The sequence below is a fragment of the Buteo buteo genome, chromosome 12 (genome assembly GCF_964188355.1).
Source record: "Buteo buteo chromosome 12, bButBut1.hap1.1, whole genome shotgun sequence".
Taxonomy (NCBI): Eukaryota; Metazoa; Chordata; class Aves; order Accipitriformes; family Accipitridae; genus Buteo; species Buteo buteo.
Genome location: NC_134182.1, coordinates 14,433,986 through 14,450,929, shown reverse-complemented (window position 1 = coordinate 14,450,929; position 16,944 = coordinate 14,433,986). Strand labels below are relative to the sequence as shown.

Sequence of the window (16,944 nt, the reverse complement as noted above, 5' to 3'; positions counted from 1 at the left end):
GCTCAAAGCAGGCTCAGCCACGAGGTCAGACTAGGTTGCTTAGGGTCTTGCCTAGCCCAGCCTTGAAAACCTCCAAGCACGGAGACGGTACAACCTCTCTTGGCACCTGGCTGTCTGCCAGCACCCCCAGGGCCTTTCCTGCAGAGCTGCTCCCTGCGGCCCCTCTGTCCCCAGCCTGTATCCCTGCCAGGGGCTCTTCCTTCCCCCGGGTGCACGACTTGGCATTCGTCCCTGCTTAATTTTGTGAGGTTCCTGCAGGCCCATCCCTCCAGCCTGCCCAGGTACCGCTGGCTGGCAGCTCTACCCTCCAGCATATGAAGTGGGGCCCTGGTCTGCTGTCCTCTGCAAACTTGAGAGTGTACTGTGTTCCCTGCTCCAGGTCTGTGGTGGTGCATTCCCCCCCACCATCCTGGGCCGCTCTACGATCTCAGGAATTCCCATTGGACCTCAGCCTTTGTGTAGTGAGTTGGGTGGTTAAGTGTCCCTTGACCGTACCAGGAACTCTTGCATGGCTAAGGTGGGGAGTGGGAACAGGAATAATCAGTCATCCCCCGACAGCCTTGGAACATCCCTTATCTGAAATTTAGTCGTCCCCTGGCAGCCTTGGAACCTCCCTTATCTGAGTAACTCTTGTGAAATGGTACCCGTGTTACTGTAATCCCAGTAATTTGCTGATGACTAAAGCCAATCATCTTGTGAACCCACAAAGAGCGGTCCTAAGTGAGGCCCTCTGAGCTCTCCTGGACCACAGCGGGCTGTGACCAGCACCTCCTTCTGAGAGGGACACCTCTCACCGCTCGCCAACTCTCCCATTTGCGAACATCGGAGGACCGTTGCTGAAAGCTGGCAACAGGACCTGGGCTGATACCCTTCACTCCTTGAGGCTCAACCCCTTCGCCTGTTGAGAAAATGCCAAGACATTTGATGTGGGTATTTCACTGAACTCAAGGGGAATTCTTAACAGGTATACCTTTGCTTATCTCTCTCTCTCTACCCCCCCCCCCTCTCTCTTAGTGTCTGTGTTCATGTGTGTGTGAGTTGACCCAGGTATTCTACAGCAAGTATAATATAAATATTGCCCTTTCTAATCTATAACCAAGTCACTGTTGCGATTGTAGTAAATTCTACTGAATCACTTTGTAAATGTTAAAATGATCAAATTCTACTAAATCTTGTGATTCACATCAAACTGTGAATGAACCTCAGACGGCTGCTACACACATAATCCCTTTAGACATAAACCATTGCCCAAGTCTGGGACTAGGAGTGGATCCAGCCATACCTAAGCTCCATCAGGAGTTTAGAAAGAAGGGGGTCTTCTCTGAACCTCATGACTCAACAGAGGGTCTCCCCTACCTTTTTACATCTCTGTGCAAATCATGAAAAATCAATTCTAACTCAATTTTCCTTTGCGTGTTTCTCTCTTAGCGTTTTGCGTCTTCAGTCTCTGTATAAAAAATTCTAGTTTGATTCTAACTTGATTCTCCTTTGTACGTTTCATCCATGTATTAAGTAATAGAGTGAACTTTGCCATCAAACTTTGTGAAGTTGCGCTTTTATAAATTCCTATTAAATCACTTTTGCTAATACCGTTGACAGTGATTGCTTAAGCAGTCCAAAGCACTCGTTCATGACAAGGTCATGGCTAAAGTTGTTAAACAGGACAGGTCCAGGACAAACCCCTCCAGACTCCACTTGTTACCTATTGGCCACCAGGTAGAGTATGACCCATTTAACCATGACCCTCGGAGGCCAACCATCAAACTGATTCTTTTACCCACCTAGCTTCCCACCTATCCAAACCATAATGGCCAAGCTAAGACAGAAGGATACTGCAGGAAAAAGTGTCAAAAGCTTTGCTGAGGAGTATCATCTGAAGTTATGTATCATCACACACACTAATACACTAACCTGAATTATTAATTTATTGAAATCATTCTAATTGCATGCTATTGCACATTGCATCATATCCTGAAGAATGGAAAGAAGCAACAGCTCCTAATGACTCCAGCTGTAACACTGTCTACAGCTGTGGCAAAATACATGTAAATCTGTTGGGGCATCTGAGCACTTCACAAGCTTTTAGCAGTTCCTTTTCAAGGAACATGAAATTGTTTTCCACTGGAGAAAACTAATTACAGAGTAGCTGGGTGGCTTGGTCAAACAAATCAGCTAGTCATTGGAAGATAAGGCATCTGGATTTAAGGAATACATGATTGCAACTAGTATATTAGGTGCCCTACACAAGTCTTCCCTCCACACTACGACAATAATAATTTTCTAACTTCAGATGGCTAGAAAAGTCCTTGGAGACTTTTAAAAGCCTTTACGCTCTACCCACATAGCAAAACCAGCACTGTAGTGCTGTTTAACCATGGTTAAATCAGGCCTCAAATCCACAAGAATTAATGCCAGACTCCAATGCTGCTGACATGTGAGTTTCATTTCAAAAAGCACTGATCACAAAGATCCAAATATTTCACTAATTTTGCGTCAATGAAATGGCAACTTTTTATCACTCTTCAACTTCTTTAGTAATTAATATCCATTGTTAATGTAACTTATATCACAAATCCAAAGTAATATAATATTCTACTGTGAATCTGGAACTACAGTATTTTTTTATGAGTAGGGATTTGAAAATCACAGCAGACAGAGGGAACTCAGAGTCTCAAACCAAAATGTGAATAGTTGAGAAGGACTGGAGTAGAAGAATAGCTGTGAATTAGCAATACAGTATTAAGAAATCTCTCACTGCACTTGATGCAACCAATATTGAGCTCTAAAATTATGATCTTTAAACAATTACTATTATATTTCTTTCAAAAGACAAACACGAGACAGACTTCCCTGTAAATGCCCAGGGAATGCTTGTAAATATTTGCCCAATTGGGCGCAATATTATTACTCAGACTGCATGAATGTGTAATCTGTGTTTTGCATTCCCTAAAATATCTATAATTGAAATTATTAGAAACTCAGACTTATTCCCACAGAATTATAGCTTAGCAGTTCAAGTCAAACTTGGAGATCTAAAAAGGCAAGAGAAAGCAGAGCATTTCAGTGACAGCAGAAGCAATGTAGACTCCAAAATAGTCTCTTGCTTACAGAAACATTTTAGAAGATGCAGAGATCGAGAAATAATCAAAGCTGTGAGCAAGACCAACCTTAAGCCAGGGTCTCTACCCTTCTCTGAATTTGAAATACCCCTACTACACAGACTGCAGAAACATACTCTGCCTTACTGCAGTCAGAAGAGAACGCGACAGGAAAAACCTGTAACCGTTTTCATCCACCAAAGATATAAAGCAGTCTTGCACAAAGTTTGGAAATCAATTCTTGACACTCAAGGTCTTTCTTCTACAGCTAGATAAGATAGAAGAACAACAGTCATCAGTCTAATGAAAAAATATGGTGAATATTCTAGGTTATTTAAAAGAAGTATTTCTGACCATAGAGAATTTTACCAGAGTTGTGTGAAATTCTGTGGAATACCACCCCAGCTCTGAAAACACTGGAAAGCACTAGCTTTGAACATAGCAGTGATGATCCTAGCACACACCAATGACTTGGACAGCGTTGACACATATAGGAAAAACCTATGGTGACCAAATCATATAAATTTATTCAGTAACTCCTAGCCAAAGAAACCACTTGCGTGGTTTTAACATCGCTCGTCAGAGCACTGCTCAAACTTAAGTAGGTCAATGAATCTAAGTACCTGAACATAAACTAGTTGAAGTATTCTAGTAGGTGCATGATACTCACTTTGAAGATTTCACAACACGTATGGCTTAATTAATCAAAAACTTTTGGTTTTCCTCCTAACACACTGTAGTTTGATTTCTTGATGCTCAACAGTTTTAACTTTTTTTTTTGTTTGATGAAACAGATCACAGTTTATCAAATTTACCAAGTTCCCAGACTTAAAGGATATGATTAGTGTGACTCCTTTTCCACTTTTCGTGTGCTCACGTCAACCTTCTGAGACCAAGAATTCATTTTCCTTGAATTTTGTGTCGCTTTTGACCCTGATAGTAGGTTTACTCTGTGCTGGAGGCAACATAAGAGAATTCTCCTACAACAGTCCAAATACAGCTGAAAGCTAGTGCAAAAAACCCACAGGCTCCAAAAATAATTCCTAAACAGAAATCGTAAAAATTGAGCAATGTAAAACTAACACATGCATAAAGGTTTTTCCTTATTTAGAATACTAATATAATGAAAGTTGAGCCATTTAAGTCCAGTATCAAAGGAACAAATACTGAGAAGATGCAAAACAGTTGACCCACTTTTAAGAACAAATACAGCTCCTTTGAACAAGAACCCTGTGAGTCCATCCACTGACAACAGTAGAAAACTTGCCTCAGATCAAATATCAAAGAACAAAGAAAATCACTTTGTAATAGCTACATTAGAAACAATAGTTATTTTACCAAACGTGCACTGCTTAATTGCATTGCTGAGAAAAGCTAAAGATCAGTGTTGTCACTAGTTTAACACAAATGTTTAGATAATTACTCCAAACTAGTAACATGTCTCATTTTTCCACCTAAGTATTTTCTTATAGTATGTATTTTACAGAGATAAAACAACACTGGCCAAAACCAAGAGTAATGTATTAATAGTGACCTTTCTATTAAAATCTGGCACTCACACTCTTATAAATTTAAGCACAGAGTAGCCTGGGGGTATTTAGAAAAGACCATGCATTTATGCAAGTCAAATTCTCAATTTGATGCTGAGCTTGGCACTTCTGGTTCCACAAGATCAGTGCAAAATGACACCACAAATTTAGGATCAAATTTCTCATTGCTGCTTAGAATGGTGGAGACAAGCTGCAACTGAAATTCATATGGATGGAGGCAGTTGCACCTGTTGGACTCTGCAGATGAGAGATGAAGAGTCCAAGATGAATTCAGTCAAGTCTTTGGCCAGAAGAGAAGAGGTTCTCCTGGAGTTCAGGGAAAAGATTATCTGCAGGACATTCCGACACAAATTGGCTCTCTGAACCTCCCCGTTAAAGAAAGAACATTTTTGCTTTTATTAGCTAGCTGCATGTCATTCAAGCTTACCTTTGAAGATAAGTATTTAACACACTTGTTAGAGAGACATAGGCTAGGCATAACTTGATTAAGCCTCTCCTGAGAGAAGAGGAAGGATTAAAAAAAAAAAAAAAAAAAAAAAAGAGACAACCCACTGAAAGATTTTTGTCTAAGACTGTAAATTTCCTTTCATCAAAATAACTTGTAGGGCAGATTAATATTAATGTCAAAATCTTTTGAAATACTAGAGAGGGTGGCAGCATATCAACAAAACGATTCTCAAATACAAACTAATTGCCTCAGGCCAAATTCTTGTATTTGCAAATTAAGAAAACCAGTGATTTAACTCTTTCATAGCATACTGGCTCAACTGAATGCTCAAGAGCATTAGACTATCTGTTTCTTTCCTGCATTCTCACTATTTCCAGGTACAAAGCAGTATGTCAAGACTTTTTTTTCCCCTCACTTGATCTTCTGGAAGAAAAAGGCCTTGGTCATCCCATAACAGACACGTAGGTAAGAGAGTATAGGGGAGATAAAGTCAGAAGCTTTAAAGCAAGCAGAGGAAAAGAAAAAAACCCCAAGAAACAAAAAATCCTCAACAATTCTGGTATCTACCTGCCTGAAAACAGTAGGTACAAAAGTAAAAATTCTCTACAGCATATAAAGAGATGTTCAAACCCCGCTACCCACTGTGCAGAAGCATTTGGGGGTCAAGGGGGAAGAGACAGGAGGGCATACCTGAAAGGACCTTGGCACTTGCTAAGTTAATCTGCAACTGCAGATGTCCTATCAATCCTTTCAAATATGGATCAAACCAACCTGAAAGTACAGTTGGAGCTCTGTAGATAGCACACCCAGGTGCCATGGCTTATCCACGCCACACAAAAAGGAATAGCTCGGGCCCAGGGTTGCTACAAAAGGCAGCATCAAGTGGATGCAGCGCTCTGGCTTCAGGGGTCAGCTCTTCACTGGGAACAGCTGTAGCTGCTTTTGTGCAGCTTTGAGCTCACATTCACAGCCCTTGCCAAACTCTGCTTGGCTACGCAATAATTCACCTCTGGAGCCTCAACAATCTCTTTGCACAAGTGCCAGGGGACACATGACCAGCACTCCCAATTTTTGCCCCCAGGATTGGGTCAGGCTTATTAGCCTCACATGGCAGCCCTCTGGGTGTGCTGGACCCAAGCAAACTCCATGCAGGTATCAGCTGTCTGTGGGATCCCCGGAGGTCTGGGGAAGTTATTAACTCAGCCCCAGAGATGCAGAAACACTTCATCTGATGGTGCTGTGGCCCCAGTCAGCTGAAGGGACACAAAACATCAGTCAAGAAGAGTGACACAAAGACAGAGCCCAGTGACTTGGCAAGAGCCCACCTAAAGGTGGATTTGAGTGCTTATCAGCCATGAGGCTCTGCCAACCCATGTCATGAGCTGGAAGAACATCACAGCTGAGCCGAGCTTAAGCCCTGCCCAAGAGATGCACAGCACTCCCCGCAGTGCACTCTCTCTGCCTGCATCGCTCTGGTTTTTACTCTGAGCAGGGTACTTGCAGCACTTCCTTTAGACAGGAGAGACTCTGCTGTCACTAGGATACGTACAAACACACTCTGCTGATTTTGGAATACCATCCAAAAATCTCCTTCTCCTAATAGTTGGGAACCTCTCAACTTCCAGGCAACAACAAAAGCATGGCCAGGTTGTTTGCTTTTTGTGCGTGTGACAGCATGGCTGTTAACTTCAGCACAGGTCTGCCCATCTGCTGACTGGAAGTGCATCAGGTGAGCATGAAAACAGATATCATGCCCTTCCTCCTCCCAGCCTTCATTTTGCAAAAATAAAAACATCCAGCTATTTAACTCTCTTTTTGTGTGATTAGGTTTCAGTCTGTCTCCACATCACCACAAAATTTGCCTTTTATGATTGTGGGTGGCTATAACGGCATGCAGTGTTACAGAGGAGAACCTAAAAGGGTTTGACGCATTAAAATTTTCCATAAGGCTGCACATCTCCATTACAATTGCTTCTGATAAATCCTGGGATTGCATTTGTGTTTTTCTAACAAGTGAGTAGTTCAATCTTTGTATGATTAACTAGCATGTTAGAGCCCTTTTCCTCAACATTTAATTCTGGCAGACAACCTGTTTATAGCTAAAACACTGCCAGCAACTCCTGCATGTATGATCTTTCACTTTGATTAATTTAATTTTGTCTTATACTAGTCCAGGCCACAGGAACATCTAGGTCTTACTATATTAAAATCTCAGCTTGCACTATATCAGTTTGGTCTCTCAGCTTCATGTCATCAGTGAAATTTCATCAGTGCTCCTACTTTCCTATGTTAAGTTCATTAATGCAAACACTAAGCCAAATATGTCCCAACAGACTGGAGGCAGGTGTTAGCAACCAGAGATCTGCTGTGGGTTCTCTGAAAGTTTATAGCCTGCTAGAGAAGAGAGGAATAAATATGTCGGTGAAACAAGGTGCTGCTACTGAGAGGGAACCCTAGAACCCTGCCTGATCTACAAGGAAACAAGTGCATCTTCTTCATTGACAGTCACTGTAAGCCAGCATACTTACCTTGCATGCAAGGAAACTGTTGGTAAATCATGCAACACTCAAGAATCCAGGACTAAAACTAGGGGCAAATAAAGAATTGTAGAGAAACAGTAGACAGTGGCTGAAAATTTTCTGCAAAGCCTCCTTGTATCAAAATGAGATTCCCATTAACATAAATAAGCTTTTAATCGCGCCTTATACAAGAAAAAGAAAGAAAGAAACAAACAAAAAACAAAAAGAAAAAGCAGCACAAAGGTAACAATAAAATTCAACTGCAAACAATGCCTATTAATTTGCTCTTGGAAGAAAGTTCAAAGCCCAGCAATTCAGGGAAAGCAAGCTGGAAGGTAAGACCAATGAAAAACACTGCAGGTGATAACAAACAGTAAAGATATGGCAATACAAACCACCTGAAAGGCTGAAATTAGTGCTTCTATGAAGTCAGTCCAGAAAGACTCATGCAATGACACTTAAGCAATTTATTACTTTCTGTGAATCATATTCTTAGGGGAATATGGAAGGTTTTCAGAGGAAAATAATAAAAATAACAGGAACTGATAGGATAAGGAAAAAAAAGATCAAAGAAGTCTTTGTAGATTAACTCAAGTATCTAGAGAGAAGAGCAATTCAGGAGACATGAAAGCTACTGTTTAGATCCTTCAGAAATTTGAAGGCAGTGACATAACAAAATCAAAATCCTTCTGGTTTCCAAAAAACATGCCTCAAAATAAAATCATCAGGGAATACACAGTAGTTTCCTAGAAGCATGTGAGAAGCCCTCATCCTCAATTACTGATTTCTTAAAAAAACCTGGAGAAAATATTAGAACCTATTTTATATCACACTATTCCTCATTATTTAGATAGACCCTGGGGTAGCCCCCCAAGTCTGTGCTGTAATTAACTGCTCTTCAGCTAGCAAGTGTATGCACAATGGGAAGTCTAATGAGCATGCAGTAGATTATATATATATATACACACACACACACAGAGTAGATAATAGTGAATAAATAACAAAATTATCTATTTTTCTACATGGTTGTAAATTTAATTCTTAAGGAATCATTACAATAATCTTATCTCACAAATTATTAGTGACTATTTTTCAATAGGTCCTACCCCATCTAGTTTGAAAGAGGAACACGGACTGATGCATCAAAACCCTCAGCTCAGTTCTACTTGTGTTTAGCATGTGAATCTTACCCTTAAAGTGAATTACAAGCAAATGAAAAACCCCAAAAGACTTCAACTAGCTTGGCCAAGCAGAACTCTCTAATATACAATAAACTACCACATCCAGAGTACATTTATTAATCTGTCTTCACCTTCTAGTTGCTTGACCAGTGAAGTTATGCTTTTTAATACTACAAATAGCTTCTTTCCCACAAGCTTTCTGCTTTCAGGCCTGTGTCCAAGAACTCTGTAGGACCACTAACCTGAGGAACAAAGGCTTAAAAGCCTGTTTCTAATTTAAACCAGTGCTAACAGCACAGAGACAAATACAACCAAATTCAGCCACTGTGCCCAGACCATTACATTTTAAGTTACAGTGGAATTAAAATGCGACTGCAGGTCTGACATCTCTCTCCCTGAGCTCCATGTCAATGCTTTCTGAACCTGACAAGCGGACATGCCCTGTTGCTATTGAGTGCTGGTGCAATGCAAACCAACAGTCAAAAAAAGCAAATGAGACAAGAGGTTTCTCAGTGTGAGATGATTTTACATCTTTGCCTTGTGATTTCTTAATAGATCTTTGGTTATTAATTTAATATAACTTGATGAGTAAATCATAGTTAAAACCCCGCTTTGGCATGTACCAGGTGACATTAAGAATCTAGGTACTAACAACAGTTACCATTTGCACTGAAATAATTCAAGTTTAATAATAAACTCTAGCCTTTTATTAAAAAAGAAGAAAAAGACTCTAAAAGAAGTACTGGACACAAACAAACTCAATAAGACTGTATCTAAATGCTTCCTGCTTAAATAATAAAATCCTGATTTCACCAATCTGTTTTTCTTACAGTATCTATGGTTTTTAATAATATGCACAATGCCTGAATGAGAGCAAGCAGCCCAATAATAACGAGACAGACTGGGTCTCCATTTGCCCTCAGGTACATGAGCACCTTCAATAAGCATCTGACAGAAAATCTGTGTCTGATGAAAAAACTGATCCAAGGTAGTTACTGAATTTTGCACTCTCCATGGACAGGACACACTGGAGCAGGGTAGATTTTTCTATTGTGTGCTTCACGATCGCCCCGTTCTGTGAAGCTAGAACTACAGCACAGTTAAACTAACAGAAGAAAAAGTACTGGAAACTAATAAAGCACAATCTAAAAAGAAACAAACTGAGGCATGCAGCGAATGTTTTTCATTAATTCTTTCACATATGGTTTTTATTGCCATCCAAAAACGTCTAAAGTGTCTCTTACTTTATAAGTGAACAAGTGATTCATATATGGAGTTGCTATCACTGAAAACCAAACTCAAACATGGAATCTCAGTGAAAAAAAATTACCTTTTATCTTCAAATAAGCCAGGTCTTTAACTTCTGGGTATAAAAATATGAATGCTTTATGATTAATACTTTAAAAATGTCTCTGCTGAAGTGAAAAGCAAGATGGCTTTTATAGGCAATTATAAACACCTGCTGGTAAAGAATTTAAAAGAATAACTTTAGCTAGTGTCCTTGTAAGGCTGTAGTCAGCACCTGTTCATTCCACCCACAGCTTTATTGGATTTTCACAGAATTTTAATACCTCCTTAGTACTGGATTTTATTGTAAAAAGGTTGCTCCTGTTTACAAGGATAAACAAATGCTCAAAAATAAGCTGAAAAACACCCCCCCCCCCCCCAAAACCTCTTCAGCAAATGTATGGAAGTGTGTATACCTCCCTCAGTGGATTAGCATCACCGAAGTGTTCCTGTCTGTATTACCCTGCTTCGGCATACACCCAGATGCATAAAGCTCAGGCCCAACATTAACATGGAGTAGGTGCAACTCAACCCAAGTAAGAGTGATAAAGGCACTGGTAACATGCATGGTCTCGGCATGGTGCTGAACAGAGGAAACTCAAGTGACTGCCCACAAAGCAGCTGCAGACTGTGGCTCCCCACACTGCTGCTGCTGGCAGGAGGGAATTTCCGAGGTCTTGCTGACATTCACACGCAATACCTGCAGCATGCTCTCTGGGGGACTCCATACCGAAGACAATGCCTTTCACTACGGAAACTCATCTAAGATTCATCCTCACCTGCTCCTCAAGTCTTTCACTTTTACAGCTAATAGATACTATCAACAGAAATCATAATGAACATGCACAGATGGTTACAACACAAATAACACTGAAGTAACTTCTGCTGTTAGAAAAGTACGATTCTAAGAACTACATGTGCAAAACCACATTCCTCTACATTTTGTGGTACTGTACTACACTGACAGGTTTCAAAGCAGTTTATTTAATAGCTGAATCAAAAAAAAAGAAACAAAAATGACTGCAGGATGTTCAAAACTACACACCTTCCATCCCATTATCCCACACAAACACCTTCTGCTATGATAATCTGCAATTTCACTGTGTTGCCAAGCTTATGTGTGTATAAAGACACTGAAATATTCTTACATAGATGTGCTTTGAAGCTTGACAGTTTGTACACCAACAGTCTCCCCAAGCGTCTCCTTCACACAATTTCTCAGAAGTGCACTGACACAATCGTTAGCGCGGGAGGTGTGTGCCGGGGGCGTACACAGTGTTTCACATACAGCCTAGTGAAATGAGCAGCTCAGGGGAGCTACTGTAACTTAATTAACACCATGCTAGAGACTGCTTACCTCTAGAGGCAAAGGCTGGCAAGCCACGAAGCAGTGTTAAAGCAGCTGTAACTTTTCATGCTGTTGGGTTGCAGAACATGAAGGTCCTGCACAAACAGCATGAGCAAAGGCTACCCTTCATCCCACCCTGCCCAAGACAACTCTGTCCAGCTGCACGGGATTTACCTCCAGAAATCATGTTAACTGTCTGTGCAACCCTTCAGCTTTCTGACTGGGTGGGTCATGGTGCCAGCTGGAAACTGATTTGATGTGGCAACTAGTGAGTACAAAACAGGCTCAAGTCACCTACCCTGAACAGGAAGCTGCACTACAGAGAATTGGCTAAGTATTGCTAAGCTTATACTGAAAAGGATGGGAGGACCCTCTGCAACTACAGTAATGAACAGGTGGTTACTTCTGTGGCAGCAAACAACACAAAACCTAACACAGCCTTACACACACACACAGACAGACACATACTCTAAAAGCTGTTGAAAAATACACTCATTGGTCCATATAAAAAAAAATAATAATCTTTGGAGACTGAACCCTGCTAATCGCAACCATGTTAAAGGCAGAATTATGTTTTGCCACTATACATGTTTAAAATGTTAGTAAATGCATTTTCTACAACAAGATTTTCTCTCAGTCTTCCATATACATGGGGCCACTGTCATCTGCATCGTATTTCTCTTTCGTTCCAGTTGGGCTAGAACAGACTGTGGCATGACACACATGGCAGGTACTCATTCACCATTCAGTGAAAGCTCACATCATCTGCAGAGTAACACAAGAGATAGCAGAGTACACATCGAGGCCATGTAAGTTATAGCTACCAGGATGAGAGAACTGAAGGATGGCCCATTCTTGGCAGAACACATCAAATTGTAGAAGCACATTGTAAGGAAAGAATTAGTATCGAAGATATTTTAGCTGTATGCAATTTGACTTTGTGAAAAGTTGAGTTTGGTAGAAAGGGTATTTTTAATATAACAGTTTTATTTAATTCTTGCAAAGCTAAATTGCAGCTGGTCGGGACACTACTGATTAGTTGTCTTTCTACAGTAACCATTGCTGCACATATGTACCATTCCACAGCTAGTGTTAAGCAACCTGCCATAAAGAAACATTTCTTCTTTGTTCCTCATGCTTAGGCACCCTCTTTCACCCCTCTTGTCTTTGAAGGATGCTTTTGGTAAGCCTCAATTTAGAAAATTTTTAATTAGAAAAAGATAAAGCAATTGGATTCAAGTTGATTTTGCTCTCATTACAACTATTCATATATTAACTTTTTGAAAGAAAATCTAGAGAAGACCAAAAGTAATCAAACTGTGTATAATGTAATCTTGCTTACAGCACAGAATTTGGAGACTTCAGATTTGTTAATTAGCAGCAAAAAAGCATGAGACAGAACCTCTGTGCATAGATACATATTGTGTACAGCATGCACTTGGGTTACATGCTTTAGTTTTGAAACTGCATGCTTCAGTACACTTTGCAGGACATCAAAGCAGAGTAGTTTTGCGACACAAGAAGTGGATTTCTTTTGTTGTCGCGTGCCACCACGTTCAGGTAGATGGCTCCTTTTTCTGTCTGAACAAGCCAGCAGCAGCAGGTAGCCACAGAATGCAAGATTCATCGGTGCAAAGACATACGCTTTAGAAGAGACTCATTTTTTATTTTAGGAGACTATATTAAAACCTTCAGTCTCTGTTCTTGTCTAATCAGCGTGTATATGTTGTAATATTGGCAAGACAGAAAGCTGAGATAAAACAAATCTTTTAGTTGGCAGTTCTTAATATTCTGATATCTCAGGCAACAATGCAAGACTTCTAGAACCTTATTTGAACACACGTTCCTCTCTGAGGAAGTTGTGTATGTAGTAATTTATTTTAGGCTACCCCCAAATAAACCCCACATAGATTGCAATGTGATATGCATAAATATTTCCATAACAAGAGAGCTGAAATATTTATTTGAATGCACAAAGTTTTTAAGAGATCATGCACTGATGCTCTTTGATGGCGAAAAGCCAAATAAAAGATTCGTGAGAACACTAAATTAGAAAGCAACCAAAGGGCATAGCTTAATTCTTACCTTGGCTGTTTTTTTCACGAGTTGACATTTTTGCTGGTTATGGGACAGAAATAAAATATCTTAAAACTATTTCTAAAGTCTCACACCTGCTTGGATGAAGACTGGCACATAGGTCAAAACTTTAGATTTTTGTTTTCATAACCTCTCTCTATTTATGCACACACACACAGAAAATAATCAAAAAAGGGTTTTTGTTTCACAAGAGTAAAACAAATCCTCCCACCACCCACCAAAAATTTATGTCCTTCCTAAAGTTCCAATTTGATGAGGCATTTCTCCATAATTTCAAAGATCCTTATACAGGTCTTGAGTAACATTTGTCCAGATGAATTCTTGGAGTAATTGTTAATGCTATTTTAGCTCTATATCTGTTTCATAAGCATGTATCCCAATGTATTTACAGGAAATACTATTCAGTCAAAAGCAAATCTTTCAACTTTATCCAGTATTTAAAAATAATTTATTTACCTTGGCTGACGATGACATCTTTATGCCTGGGGAAAAATTCAAAATAATATTGTTAATAATATGCAAAATGCTTATCAAGCCAGCGCTATCTAGCTCTTACACTCTATTGCATTTGGTAATCTCATCAGATTCTGTGTACAGTGTGACTGTAGTATAGGATGCTAAATAACTAATCTTATAGTGCATTTTCACCCATATATTATTTTACGCAGTTCATCATATCTTTTGAGTAACTTAAAGTCTTTGGCCCTATGGCAAGGGTTCCTAAGAACTACTGTGATAACAACAAAATACAAAAAGCTTTTAAAAATAAATTATGGAAGGCATGTTCCTTGTGCACAGAAAATTCCATTTTGAGAGCAAACTTGTAATAAGCAAGTGTTTTAAGCTGCCAAACACCCTCAGGCCTGCATGCAAAGCATTTAACACCTTTCAAAATTAGCTGTCAGCACACACCACCACAAACTTTTCTAGAAATTAACCCTGTTGGACACATGGATTAAATGTAAGCAAGTTGCAGTTTCATTTAAACTGGACCCATAAGGCATTAGTGGATGTACAACACAAAGTCTTCAAAGGAGTGCAGCTGAGATGTCTCTCCTCACCAGAACCAGAAATTAACTACTCACAAAAAACGTCAATCCTTTTTTGTGAAGAGGGAAGAAATACTAATTTCCAGCATCAGAGCTACTTCTTACCAGAACACCACTCCTTGACAGGAGGGTGTATTGCATAAAAAAGCCTCTTGAATTCATTTGAAATTCAGCAGGAAGGTATGAGTGGCATCCAGTATTTTTAGCTGGATGAAGGTCAAATTTTTGTAACAGTGGCAGAGGGTCAAGCATATGCATGAGGAAAGCAATCTCTGGCTATTGGTAGAATCTCCCTTCACCACACTGCCAAACGAAATATTAGAACTAGACTCCCAGTCTTGCCTGAAAAACACTGAATGATGGGCTGCCGTGGGAACCCTCTTACTTCTTATGGCTTTATCAGACTGATTTACAGCTCAGTGCTGGCTTAAAGACTGAGCTTACTAAACAAAATTCATATCCTGGGCTGGTAGCACAGAGCATATGTAGAACATTTCTGTCCTGGGGCCCACATTAGGGGCTGAATTCTATTCCCTTGCACAAGACTCGGGTAACTTCAGGCAGATTAGGCCAATGTTTCTTAATTGGGAAAGATAAATGCAATATAACAATATGCCTTTGCACAATACCAACCAATTCTTTCAGAAATTGGGCACACAGGATATGAGTAAGAAATTAGTATGAATGTGTACTCTTGAACGCAAATAGTGCTTTTATTATAAATCTCAGCATAAGAACAAGGTACACAAACAATACAACACCCAGTCTTCAATCAGATGATAGTCTGCAACTGATAATGTTTAAAGCTTTGGGTTTTTTCCAAATACTTTAAGATACAACAGCTTCAAGTAATGAACAGACAACTTTCTCTTACAACATTTAATCCTAATCTTTCCTTGTCTGTTACATACCTGATTTTTTTTTCTGCATTAGAGATTGTAGAAAGGAAGCATTTAAAGTCTTTTATAAAAAAAATCACAACAACAGGAAAATGAAACAAGATACCTCTGTTTAGACCATGCCTGAACCAATATACAAAATGTCAATAAAATTTATTTTTTGTGATTAGCAAATTTGAAGTATATACCACATTGTGAAAGGTATTTTAGTAGCATAACAAAAACTAAGAAAAGAAACTCGATAAACAGAAATCAAGTCAGAGAGTTTTTTCATTTCAAAATATTATCTAGCAGTACCCTGCTATAATCTTAACTGCCAAAGGGCTTTTAAATTCCAACAGTGAAAACCAATCATAAAAGGAAAAAAAATACTTGCAAAATACATAACCCATAGTCCCTCACACACAGAACTTCACTGCTCTGCAGAATTCTTCAGACTAAGCATAAAGCTTTTAGTAAATGTGCTGATATCCACACCCAAGATTAATTTAAGATGTTTCTGTTCTTCCCATTCCCAGGGAAGAAGGAATGCACTTGCACTGCTCCTGACTAAGTATGTATTTGACAGTCTTATATCCAAGCTAAGGACAGCACTACAGACACAATCATAAAAAGACTGGAAATTACTCTGAAAGGTCTGAAGAGTTTTATTTGTCATAGTGGGAGGGATTTTCAGGTAGTTCTGCCTTGGACCAGTTAATGGCTATTTGAATGAAGATTAATGAGCAGATGCATGAAATCTGCAGATGACATCAAGCTGGGAGAAGCTGCCAGCACACTGGGTGATCTCGGCAAATGCGAGAGGGCTCAGTCAAAAAGTCAACACAACAATTTCAACAAATTCAGCAAAATTTCAACAAAGTCAAAACCAGCAACTAAGTGTGTGAATACAAAGTGGTAAGCCCAATTGGCAAAGAGTATTGAGGACAAGAAGTTGGTCACAATAGGGATCAACAATGTGGAGTGACAGCAAAAAGAAAACTCTTGTATCTGTGCTGACAGGAGTGGGAGAAGTAACTACTCTGTGCTATTCATCCCCAGTGAGGCCTCCACTGGAGACCACAAACTGAGAAAACCTGCTACTGACGAAGAGCATGAGAGGAATGGTGGGCTATAGCACATCACCTACTGAAGGTGAAGCTGAAAAGAAGATCCCTGCCTATTATCTAGAACGTGCAATCAGGAACCTGTTAAATAGTTAATTTGAGAGACCCACCTGAAATCATAAAAGTATATTCTTACTACTACAGCCTACTTTAGAAACACACATACTACGTCAAATCCAGTAAATTAACTTCAAGGAAATACACTTGCATTCTCAAATCAGTTTTAATTAGGAAAAAACTGGTTGGAAGATTCACAACAGTGGCATTAAGCCATAAATCTTAACTCATAGTGCATAATTTCGCTAACCCAAATGGGCAACATTAAAATATATTTACACTCAAATCCTGCATTCACAGTTCAT

General features: G+C 39.6%; 1 protein-coding gene across 3 annotated transcripts in view; it reads right to left on the bottom strand.

Moving 5' to 3' along the window:
• EML4 (EMAP like 4) overlaps positions 1 to 16,944 on the bottom strand; it is a 168,795-nt gene that overhangs the window by 39,554 nt on the left and 112,297 nt on the right. For 2 of the 3 annotated variants that reach the window (XM_075042793.1, XM_075042791.1), the window contains exons 6-7: positions 13,985 to 14,010; positions 13,517 to 13,549 (exon numbers count right to left, since the gene is read on the bottom strand). In XM_075042793.1, coding sequence (XP_074898894.1) covers positions 13,517 to 13,549; positions 13,985 to 14,010 — 59 coding nt within the window. The remainder of the gene's footprint in view (positions 1 to 13,516; positions 13,550 to 13,984; positions 14,011 to 16,944) is intronic. The other variant, XM_075042792.1, reaches the window with a different exon arrangement.